A 12995-nucleotide genomic window follows, 5' to 3' on the forward strand; every position below is an offset into this window, starting at 1 on the left:
TCTGTCCATGTAATCTTATTGATTATGATCTAAAAGGCTAAACTGATCCTGGTTCAGCACTGCTAACATGAGAATATTTTTTAATACAGGCCCTGAACTAACTTTGTACCTATATAACGTAGGTAAATGACTTAATGACGCCACATAAAATGTTGCACTACACCTACAACACAGCATTCCTAACCTAGCCCACAATGTCTGCAGTGTGGATCGAGCAGTCAACACATTGAGCAGTCATTTGAAAGAGTAAGAAAAGTTCAACTCAAAGGCGAAATCCATTAACACCAAGATAACGGAATTCATTGCCCTTGACAATCAACCCTCTGTCGTGGGTGATGTTGGCTTTTACGACTGGTCGAGCACCGGTACACACTAACGTTACCAAGTGCGCTATTGTTCAGATGTTGCCCTACTGGAGTACCACAGTAAAAGAGTCACTGCTATTAGCTTCACGACATACTATGGAACGCCGTTTGGGTCTTTGCGTGTCAAAAAAGATACACGTCAAATAACACTATTTGGCACGTTAAATAAGCTTTTAATTTGACACGTTAAATAACATAGTTCTATTATAGAATGTTGTGTGTTCTGAATTTGCATGTGCAAGCCAAGTGCCACCACTACTATCAATAGCACTGTCAAATCTGTACAAAAAAGTCTACAAACAAGCAAACACCGGCGCCAGGAACGATGTGTTTACAATACCGCGTTGGTAATAAAGCATTATTTGTTCGACCGCAACTTCTGGGGTAGCTAGCTAGATTTAGCTTGGTACCTAGCTAGCACCAATACAACCAGCCTGAAAACAATGACCAGTAGAAACTGCAGTCATTTTCACTATTCTTAGCAATGATTTAGGAATCCTTGTGAGTAATTATTAGCTAGATAACCACTTGTTGTTCGCCTACTGAAATTGAACTTCAGTTCATGAAAATAAATATCTAGCCAGCTACTTAAACCTGTTGCCCAAAGCTAACGTCATAAGCATCCAGCTATCTTCACCTGGCTTGTGAGGCTCGACCTGACCAGGTTATGTGTTGTGAAGCTATCCACAATAAGAATTAGCCACAATAGTGGAATTTGCGGTTAGCCTTCAAAATAATAGTACCACTTTGATGCAGAAGGTTACAATTAGTGGAATCATGTCATATTTAGACTAGATCATGTTAAACAAGGTTGGAATGTTAAGCAATGAAATGGGATATCAGTCGACTCGGTGACACACACAGAACACAACTGTGAAGAGTTTACGCAAAGATTAGCGTTGTAGCTCTTATCGCGTGAAATCACCTCATATGGCACTGTACAGCTTTACCTACGGATAGGGATCAATGAAATGGGGTAACAGTCTACTCAATACCCAATATATTTTTCCCAACATCCCCCTCAGAGTTATCAGACTCCAAAACATCCACGCAGTATTGTTTTTCCTCTGGAATAGTGTTGAATACACATAGGTTGACAATAAATGTGGCTCAATTCACATCTGTTTCAGTCCCGCAATAAGAACTACAATGCTAACGTTCTCTGGGTGTCACTGAGTAGACTGATACACCATGTCATTGATCCACAATCCATAGAGTGAAATAAGTATGCCCCCAATGCAATTCTAAAGTACTTATTTAACCAGGCAAGTCAGTTAAGAACACATTCTTATTTACAATGACAGCTCAGGAACAGCAGGTTAACTGCCTTGTTCAGTGGCAGAGGAACAGATTTTTTACCTTGTCAGCTCGGGGATTTGATCTAGCAACCTTTTGGTTACTGGACCATCACTCTAACCATTAGGCTACCTGCCTCCCCAAGTATAATACATCCAGTGTGATTTCAACAGATTTTTTGTCAAATTAACAAATGATTGTCTTTTGTTGATTTCATATAACAACATTCCAGCCTAGTTTAGGATGATCAATTCAATTATGGCATAATTCTACAATTTGTATGCATTTGCATCGCTGTCAATGACATACTTTTATTTTGAAGGCAAAATCCACTATTATGGCTAATCCTTATTGTGGCTAGCTTCATATAGATGGGTCCGGCCACCATTAATCAAATAGTTACTGAAACAGATTATGTCGTTTTGCTATGTTTTTGGGGAAGAACATTGTTTGGATCCATGAACTAGCTAGCTTTTTTTATGACCAGCACTGTAGGTGAGCGAGACAACTTTACCAGCATCATAGCATACGTATCGATGAATCGTTGTGACATATGAAATACGAGTGACAGTGTAATCAATGTGTAATAACTACATTAAAAAATGTATGAACGCGTTAAATTATTATGCGACGTGCAGTCATAATCAGGTCCTGATTGGTCAACAAGCCTATTTGACACATCAAATAGTGTTATTTGACGTGTATCTTTTTTGACATGCAAAGACCCAAACGGCATTCCACAGAAATCCTGGTTGAAAATTAAACGACTGAACAAATGAACAATGAAACAGCACAGCAAGTAAGTGAAATAAATATGTTTTGATTATGTTTTACTGGTAGTGGGGACATACGTAAATGTCAGTGTGGTGTGTGTGAGTGTGTGTAACCTTTATTAACTAGACAAGTCAGTTAAGAAAAAAATCTTATTTACAACGAAGGCCTACCCCGGCCAAACCCAGACGACGCTGAGAACAATTGTGCTCCGCCCTATGGGACTCCCAGTCACAGCCGGATGTGATACAGCCTGGAGTCAAACCAGGGACTATAGTGACGCTTCTTGCACTGAGATGCAGTGCATTAGACCGCTGCGTCCATGTGTGTTAACTATTTGACTGTACTAGAATGCTTAAAAGGACACTTAAATTTTAAATATCGGTTATCGTTATCGTTTTTGGGGGGCAAGGAAAATATTGGATACCGGTATCGGCCAAAAATGTCATATCGGTGCATCACTATCTCAAAATGCATAGTAGGTCGGATGAGTAAGCTGATCCTAGATCTGTGCCTACCTGCAACTTCTCTCCTGAACAGGAATGTGAGGTGTAGCAGAGGTGGAAAGAGCAGGGCATGCCGCCAAAGCTACGGCCGCCGGTAATTAGTCAAGCGAACCCTCTTATCTCAGAACACACAATCTTTATAACATTTATGTTCTTCACAACAATGTATCGACAGACAATACAGGGCCAGGACCAATAGTAGCCTAATAGTGGACCTACATACCCCCACGGGTCAAATATGTTTTTACAATATATGATTTCTTCCCCTCTGAACATAGGTCCTTAGGGTCGTAAATACCGTTAGCATTTCTGAGCCTGGGCCAAGATTGAGATTGTGAAAAGGGGCTGAGTATGATTCCCTTCCACCCTGACACGGCATCCTAGCGTTCTTGCCGATTAACACTGTTCTAGAATTAGAGGTATTAGCCTATCATTCTAGGAAGTTCATATCATTCTAGAATGTGTCGAATCTAGACGCAGTTCAGGTGGAGGGAGGGAACCGTGGATAATGATGATTTGGCTTGTTTCTAAGTGGGAGCAACTTGATGAATATCATTCACAATGCCTGGTAGTGGTCTCATAGGAATGGCTGGCATGCCACCTATTATAGGCTAGCAGTTTTCTAACAGTATAAGGCATTAAGACACACTATAGCAGCATTTGGCTTCAATTATACCCTTGCACGTTCAGCTTAGGGGGGTCTGAGTGAGCACAGACTGGAACATCCGTTTTCAGCACAGTGTCACATGGCCTTCTCTTTCGACTCCTCAGGTTTCAATCAGCAACACACATCTGACATACATATGAGGCGTCAATATGACAACAATATAGGACTACTGTTGCGATTGATATGAAGCAAGTTTATTTAAACTATAGAACTTAGGCTAATGACTAGAATTATTCAGTCATTGAGCGTTTAATCAAGCTACCCATGTTCTATCTATGCATGACTCAACACTGTAACGTACAACTAAATTAGCATTAACGAATCCCGCAATTCCATAGGGCAGCTAGGCATTATCCTTCCATTACGGCCAGACTTTCTGACGAATTATCCTCATAATTAGAGCTTAATGGTTTGTCATAAGTGGCATGTGGTGAACCCTATGTAATAAAACCCTGGTAAGAAAGGCCTCAATTGAATTAAGTGTGCGTGTCAATACCGGCTAATGTACAGAATTAGCCTATTATTCAAAGCAATGGGCTGTTAGGTTTCTTCCTCCCCATGAAATTAGCCCGTAATAATATGCCAATCAAATATGCTACAGTTTAAGATGATTGTGTTTTACGTGTTAAATGTTTTTTATTTATCCAATACCAAGGCACAGCATATCATTGATTAGTGGGCTAGAGCAGACTTGATCATAGGAGTCAACATACATCTGCACCAGAGGCCTTCACTTCTCCAGAGGAAACGTTTCATTTTATTTAACTAGGCTTAAGAACAACTTCTTATATACAATGATGGCCTACCCCGTCCAAACCCTAACCCGGGCGACGCTGGGCCAATCGCGCGCCGCACTATGGGACTCCCAATCACGGCCGGTTGTGATACAGCCTGGAATCTAACCAGGGTCTGTAGTGATGCCTCTAGCACTGCGATGCAGTGCATTAGACAGCTGTGCCACTTGGGAGCCCCTAAATTTGGTGGATCTCAGATTCCCAATTTTTCATGACAATTTAATGACACATGTACAAAAGTCAAAATTGTAATTTAGGAAAGCTGGAGCTTTAAAAAAAGTGCCATAGATTTTACCATTTCAGAGTGAGTGATGAATTATCAGGGTCCTTTCAGGGACTGCAGGAGACTCCACTGTCTTCACTAGCGTTTCTGCTTAGCATTTTAATTGCCTTTTTCATAGACCACTAAATAGTAAGTGTAGCCATCAGTAATGAAATAGCTTATTTTACTGTAATAACTTTAGTATTGCTTTTATTTTGTACATATTTGCTTCTCTGGGATAATGGATGTAACGTTATAGCTTATTTTACTGTAATAACTTTAGTATTGCTTTTATTTTGTACATATTTGCTTCTCTGGGATAATGGATGTAACGTTATAGCTTATTTTACTGTAATAAATTTAGTATTGCTTTTATTTGGTACCTATTTGCTTCTCTGTTGGAATCATACGCAGTAGAAGTTCTAGAATCTCAGCAACAACAGAGCTCACGAGTTTGCTGTAGTTGCATAAAATGAGCACGTTGGTTTTCTAGCTCATAAGAATAATGGTGCTAGCTTCGTAAGCTAGCTATGACTTGTTGAATCCTCATTTGAAATTGTGAAACAGTTAGCTAGCTAAAGTTAGCATCGTAAGGAATTTATTCCAAACCATGGCATGAGAAAGTTAGCTATCCAGTTAGCAAACTATAGCTAGCTGCTAGCTACATCCGGCATAGCCAGCTGAAATTCTATTTCTATAAACTATGCAACTAGCTATCACTTACCACCGTTTTTGCAATAGCTAACGTTAGATATGTTCAAATGACACGTTCTGCACGTTCTTGCAATACCAATAGATATGCTAGCTAACTTAGCAAAGGCGTGTTGATAGTTTCACACTATAATAATACATATAGCTAACGTACTGTAATAGTTAACAGTTAACGTTACTGTTCAAGGCATTCACTTGTTCGAACCCCTTTTGTTTCGATACGTAAAGGTTTGTATAAACTGTTTATAAACTGTTTATGAACTGTTTACAAACGCTGCCCCCTGTCAACTTCGCAAAATTTCGCAAACAGCCACTCTTGCTCGTTACCTGTCCCTCGGGTCTATCCAACTTGTTTGTTTAGTGTTGTGGTCGATATAAAACACTTTGCCGTCAAAGTCCCTCGCTTCTTCCCAGCCGTCGGGTAACGGCAGCTGGCCATTCCCTTTTCTAGGCATGTTCATCTTCTATAAGTTCCGCCATAAGTACGGTAGAAGAAAAAAAATCCAGTGGAATACTAAAAAGCGACGGAAAAACTCAGTAAAGATCCATGTTTTGCGTTCCCCTGTCCTCCATCTTGGGTTCCTAGCTGAACACATAGGCCTGGACAGACCGGGACAGACAGACTTGACTCCGTTCCCAGCAAACGGTACATTAGCATATCATTAGCATAAATCTATTTGCATGCACATTCCTGAGTGTTGCATTCCTGTGGCTTAACCCTTTCCAACACATCACCAGTGGAATATGTGTGTTGTCGACTTGTTACACTGGTTCAATCGAAGTATTTGGTCCCATACCCACGGTCCCATTCCCCATTCCAGACAAGCGGGACACGTTGCACCGCCGCGTTAAATAGTTGTGTTATCGGCCACTGTCGCTCTATGCGAGAACTGGGAGAAAACGTTTTGGAATGGTGAAATATGCACCATTGCAAAATATAGGCAGATAGGATGATGGGACAGTGACAGGGATAAAATATGATATGTCCGCATATAATTCAATATCTACATAAACTTGGGGGAAATAATTCTTAAACATAATAATAGAGAAAGTTTAACAGCACTGCATAACTTTAAAGGGACAATCTGTGATTGCTGTAATACAAAAAAGTATTTTATTAGTGACTATACTGAACTGGTAAAAGGTAATTGTGATACGAATAAGGGGGAGAAATTAGTCCATTAGGGTGTGGTGCCTGAACTTTTTGTAAAGGGCATCTTATAAACCTATAGACCTATACACTGGGTGTACAAAACATTATGAACACCTGCTCTTTCAATGACATAGTCTGACCAGGTCAATATTAGGAAGGTGTTCTTAATGTTTTGTACACTCAGTATATATCAGCGTTAAAGCATATGTTATATAATTATATTTTCTATTTCTGACTGTTATGGGTGAATCAGTGCATATTTCAGCTTTGTATATAGCCCTGACAGATATACACGTGATTATCTAGAGACCTGCTGATTCTCACGCATAGATCAATAATAAAAGTAACAGACTAACAGCATTGTTTTTGTGGCTAGTGAAATAATCACATTGCTCTTCACTCCTGCGGTTAAACATCAGCTGTAATCCTGCAAGGCATTATGGAGTCACACTACAGGGTACGTAGGCTACAAGACATTGCCTTGAGTGAACTCTGGGCCAGGGGGAAAAACACCAGTTTTATTCATACAATTTCAATTGCTCGTCTGTTCTCTTTGGGCTAGGATGCAATTTGACACATTTTCTGGACAAATAATCGGAAAACGTCTCCCCTTCAAAAGGAACTATAGTGAGATAATCTATTTCTAGGAATACACAGACTGTGGATGTTCTTTTCTTTTTCAAACTTTTCCCAACCATTCTCAACTAATTGTTGCCTTTTTGTTAACTTCTGTCCATGGCAATATGAATCCTTTTTACTTTATGAGAGAACCTTTGATCCCCCTGTAGGTGGGCCTTTTCAGAAACAGATTTGTGATAAAAACTTCATTCTCTGAACAAAGCTGGGATATGTCTATCTCAGAGTCTGTGTGATGTAGTTTTCGGATGTGAGGTACACAGCACCGTTCTCTTTCCCCTCCTCATCTCATCAGCCTCGCAGGCTGCTCATTCAGACCAGGGAGGAGATGGAGAGGGCAGTCAGGTCAGAAGGGGAGAGCTGGAAATATTGTTTGAAATTCAAGAGAGCAGTGGAGTAATACAGAGAGGTAGATAGAGAGACAGACAGAGGGGAGGAGAATAGATGGAAGACGGGTTAGTGTAGGGCAGGGCTGGAGATGTTGTTGATATGACATTCAAGAGAGGACATGAACAAAAGGGAAGTTTAGAGACAGAGAGGGAGGAGAGGAGATGGATGAGAGGTCCCAGTGGGCACAAACTGTTTGAATCAATGTTGTTTCAATGTAATTTGTCAACGTATTGTGACTTGGAATCTATGTGGATAATACATTGGATTTGCAAAAAGTAATCTGTTGTTTTGAGGGTGAAATTTCCAACACAGAATTACGTCATCATGGTAACCTCAATTCCAGACAACCCTTATATAATATGTTGAATTTGTACCTCTGAAATAGTGGATATAACTTTGAAGATCTAACACGATCAGAAAAAAACAATAGGCTAGGCAGCACCTCCTACAGGAGAGTTAATCTATCTACAGCTATCCATTTGGTCTCCCATCCAGGGTTTTAACCAGTCCACTGCTTAGCTGTGATATTTGTCACTGACTACAACCAATGTGCAATCATGAGAATTATTATTGAGAGATCTCTTCATAACTAAATAGATGCACTGTTGCTATCGAAGTCACTCCAAAGGGTAGGCTTAATAGGGAAAATGAAATCTAACCATTACTCTATAAGTCATTTAGGCCTTTGTAACATTTGCAAAGTCCTCAACAGCTATTGCTTCAATTCAACCCAGGGTTAAACTAAACATAGACAATACATATACGTAGAGTCAAGCTTTGGTTGATGTCAAATGTAATCTTAACTTACCTATTAACTTGTTAACACATGATATGTTGGATTCACATCTCCGACTAAATAGAAAATAAAAAAGTTTAAGAATAGGATTAATCCAGTGGCTCAGATGAAACTATCCAGGCATTAGATACATCTCCTTTAACGTTGATATTTGGTTGTGTTGTCAACCAAACTCAATTCGATATGACTTGTAAAGTTAAGACTATCTTACAAACTAATGTAACAGTTTTTATTCAACCTCAAAACGAGTAACTAAACCATGGCCACATTTTGAGGTTACTGTAACTATGAAAGCATGTATGTTCAAGATAGCATGCGTAGGTCGCAGGTCTTTGGAGAGCTTCACACTATAAACATCTGTCGCAGAATCTCAAACAGCACTGATGACTTGCAAATGACCTTTCAATGTATTGTCAACTACAATCCAGGTCATTTGGTTGTGCTTTCAGATAGTTGAAAGCACAGTCATAACACATTGGGAATTCAACAAACTTATGGCAGTCTTTTCGAGGGGGTGAATAAAGGCTCATTGATCAACGTCTCAACCAAAAATGTCCATCCATGACGTGGTGAGCCCAGTGGGGTGGTAAATAAGAGAGGAAGTTTGATAGATGATGAAAGCAAGAAATAGATCAAGAAGAGTTGGAGAAGAAAGAGGGAGGAAGAGAGAGAGAGCGAGGGAGGAGGAGAGGAGAGAATAGCTCAGGAAAGACTGCCATTTCTGCAGTGCTGCTGACTACGCAATATGATGAAATAAATCATTCTCACATCGCTGCTGGTAAACATCTTTGTCTTTTTATTTTTTTCCGACTATCTCCAAACTCAATTTGGTAGATCAGGGACATTCCCGACCTTTTGATCTGATTTGCTGACCGAGGCAGGAATCAAGCTTCTACTTTCCTTCCATATCTTCTGTCACATTTGATAAATGGATACCAGTGGATGCTGCTGAGAACAGGATGGCTCAATCCAGCCATTATTATGAGCTGTCCTCCCCTCGCCAGCCTCCGCTGATGGATACTTCAGGGATGGTGACTGGCTGCCATCGTAGTTTTGGGTGGAATAGCAACGCCCTACAAGTAAATCAAGTAAACACTTGAGTAAATGAGGGATACAAAGTATATTGAAACAGGTGCTGCCACACAGGTGTGGTTCCTGAGTTAATTAAACAATTAACATTCCATCATGCTTAGGGTCATGTATAAAAATGCCTAGTTGCCCATTATTTTGGCCACCATGGCTGGAAGAAGAGGTATCAGTGACATTGAAAGAGGGATCTCAAAGGAGCATAGGGGGGGTGTGTGTCTTAGTCACCAGATCTCCCAATTAAACACGGCTCTTTGACCTGGTAACGAGGATCACAATGGAAATAAGTCTTGTTCATGTGTTCCTTTGTTCATCCATTCACTCATCCTATTTGTTAATTCATCCATCCTTTCACCCACCCACCCATTCAGTCATTATTTCATTCACCTATCAATCCATCCATATATCCTTCCATCCATCCATTCACTAATCCATCCATTTCACCTGGTACAGCTCTTTCTGGGTGACCAAGGCATCCTGGGCTACTGTCAGGTACTCCTTCAACATCCTCTCCTGCTCCTTCCTCCACTCCGCCCGGGGGTCCTCTAGCTGGGTACTCTCTAGAGAGGGGAGAATGTCATCAATGAGATCTACTCCCATAAACAAATGATGATGATGATGATACTTTATTTGTAGCCTCTTTTTGTGTCATACAGCTACAGCATGCCAGAACACTGATTCAGATATACAGGTAACTGCCAAAGTAATGGAAACACTTGAGTAAATGAGGGATACAAAGTATATTGAAAGCATGTAGTTCCACACAGGCGTGGTTCTTGAGTTAATCAAGCAATGAATATCCCATCATGCTTAGGGTCATGTATAAAAATGCTGTGCAGACTATTATTATTATTCACAAGCATTTCTCTACACTCGCATTAACATCTGCAAACCATGTGTATGTGACCAGTAAAATGTGATTTGATTTGGTCCATTATTTGGCTACCATGGCTATGCCCTCATAGGATTAAATTGTTATGGTGAGTGAATGAGGACCCAAAAGCGAACTAACTTAAACAGAGCTTCTTTAATAACCAAACATAGGTAGGCTCAGATAGACCGGCAGATTCCGACAGGACAGGACAAGGTTACAGCAAACATGACGATAGTCTGGCTCAGGCATGAAACACAACAAACAAGAATCCGACAAGGACAGGAACAGAAACAGAGAGAGATATAGGGACCTAATCAGAGGGAAAAAGGGAACAGGTGGGAAACGGGGTGAATGGGTAGTCAGAGGAGACAAGGAACAGCTGGGGGAAAGCGGGGGAGAAGGTAACCTAACAACGACCAGCAGAGGGAGACAGGGTGAAGGGAAAGGACAGAGACAAGACACAACATGACAGTACATGACAGTACCCCCCCACTCACCGAGCGCCTCCTGGCGCACTCGAGGAGGAAACCTGGCGGCAACGGAGGAAATCCTCGATCAGCGCACGGTCCAGCACGTCCCGAGAGGGAACCCAACTCCTCTCCTCAGGACCGTACCCCTCCCAATCTACGAGGTACTGGTGACCACGGCCCCGAGGACGCATGTCCAAAATTCTACGGACCCTGTAGATGGGTGCGCCCTCGACAAGGATGGGGGGGGGGGGGGGAAGACGAGCGGGGGCGCGAAGGACGGGCTTGATGCAGGAGACATGGAAGACCGGGTGGACGCGACGAAGGTATCGCGGAAGAAGAAGTCGAACTGCGACAGGATTAATGACCCGAGAAATACGGAACGGACCAATGAACCGCGGGGTCAACTTGCGAGAAGCCGTCTTAAGGGGAAGGTTCTGAGTGGAGAGCCAAACTCTCTGACCGCGACAATATCTAGGACTCTTAGTTCTACGCTTATTAGCAGCCCTCACAGTCTGCGTCCTATAACGGCAAAGTGCAGACCTGACCCTCTTCCAGGTGCGCTCGCAACGTTGGACAAAAGCCTGAGCGGAGGGGACGCTGGACTCGGCGAACTGAGATGAGAACAGCGGAGGCTGGTACCCGAGGCTACTCTGAAAAGGAGATAGCCCGGTCGCAGACGAAGGAAGCGAGTTGTGGGCGTATTCTGCCCAGGGGAGCTGTTCTGACCAAGACGCAGGGTTACGAAAAGAAAGACTGCGTAAGATGCGACCAATAGTCTGATTGGCCCGTTCTGCTTGACCGTTAGACTGGGGGTGAAAGCCGGAAGAGAGACTGACGGAAGCCCCAATCAAACGGCAAAACTCCCTCCAAAATTGAGACGTGAATTGCGGACCTCTGTCCGAAACGACGTCTGACGGAAGGCCATGAATTCTGAAAACATTCTCGATGATGATTTGTGCCGTCTCTTTAGCAGAAGGAAGCTTAGCAAGGGGAATGAAATGAGCCGCCTTAGAGAACCTATCGACAACCGTAAGAATAACAGTCTTCCCCGCTGACGAAGGCAGTCCGGTGACAAAATCTAAGGCGATGTGAGACCACGGTCGAGAGGGAATAGGAAGCGGCCTGAGACGGCCGGCAGGAGGAGAGTTACCGGACTTAGTCTGCGCGCAGACCGAACAAGCAGCCACGAAACGACGCGTGTCATGCTCCCGGGTGGGCCACCAAAAACGCTGGCGAATGGAAGCAAGCGTACCCCGAACGCCAGGGTGGCCGGCTAACTTGGCAGAGTGAGCCCACTGAAGAACGGCCAGACGAGTAGGAACGGGAACGAAAAGAAGGTTCCTAGGACAAGCGCGCGGCGACGGAGTGTGAGTGAGCGCTTGTTTTACCTGCCTCTCAATTCCCCAGACAGTCAACCCGACAACACGCCCCTCAGGGAGAATCCCCTCGGGGTCAGTGGAGGCTACTGAAGAACTGAAGAGACGAGACAAAGCATCAGGCTTGGTGTTCTTAGAGCCCGGACGATAAGAAATCACGAACTCGAAACGAGCGAAAAACAGCGCCCAACGCGCCTGACGCGCATTAAGTCGTTTGGCAGAACGGATGTACTCAAGGTTCCTATGGTCAGTCCAAACGACAAAAGGAACGGTCGCCCCCTCCAACCACTGTCGCCATTCGCCTAGGGCTAACCGGATGGCGAGCAGTTCGCGGTTACCCACATCATAGTTACGTTCCGACGGCGACAGGCGATGAGAAAAATACGCGCATGGGTGGACCTTGTCGTCAGAGAGGGAGCGCTGAGAAAGGATGGCTCCCACGCCCACCTCTGACGCGTCAACCTCGACAACGAACTGTCTAGAGACGTCAGGTGTAACAAGGATAGGAGCGGATGTAAAACGATTCTTGAGGAGATCAAAAGCTCCCTGGGCGGAAACGGACCACTTAAAGCACGTCTTGACAGAAGTAAGGGCTGTGAGAGGAGCTGCCACCTGACCGAAATTACGGATGAAACGACGATAGAAGTTCGCGAAGCCGAGAAAGCGCTGCAGCTCGACGCGTGACTTAGGGACGGGCCAATCAATGACAGCTTGGACCTTAGCGGGATCCATCTTAATGCCTTCAGCGGAAATAACAGAACCGAGAAATGTGACGGAGGAGGCATGAAAAGTGCACTTCTCAGCCTTCACAAAAAGACAATTCTCTAAAAGGCGCTGGAGGA

At 43.1% G+C, this 12995-nt stretch overlaps 1 protein-coding gene across 2 annotated transcripts in view; it reads right to left on the reverse strand.

Moving 5' to 3' along the window:
* Positions 1 to 6195, reverse strand: part of LOC139418990 (protein WWC2-like) — a 58638-nt gene extending 52443 nt beyond the window's left edge. The window contains exon 1 of one of the 2 annotated variants that reach the window (XM_071168790.1): positions 5700 to 6195. In XM_071168790.1, coding sequence (XP_071024891.1) covers positions 5700 to 5833 — 134 coding nt within the window. In that variant the 5' untranslated portion in view covers positions 5834 to 6195. The remainder of the gene's footprint in view (positions 1 to 5699) is intronic. The other variant, XM_071168788.1, reaches the window with a different exon arrangement.
* Positions 6196 to 12995: the final 6800 nt, after the last annotated feature.

The sequence above is a fragment of the Oncorhynchus clarkii genome, chromosome 10 (assembly GCF_045791955.1).
Source record: "Oncorhynchus clarkii lewisi isolate Uvic-CL-2024 chromosome 10, UVic_Ocla_1.0, whole genome shotgun sequence".
Lineage (NCBI taxonomy): Eukaryota > Metazoa > Chordata > Actinopteri > Salmoniformes > Salmonidae > Oncorhynchus > Oncorhynchus clarkii.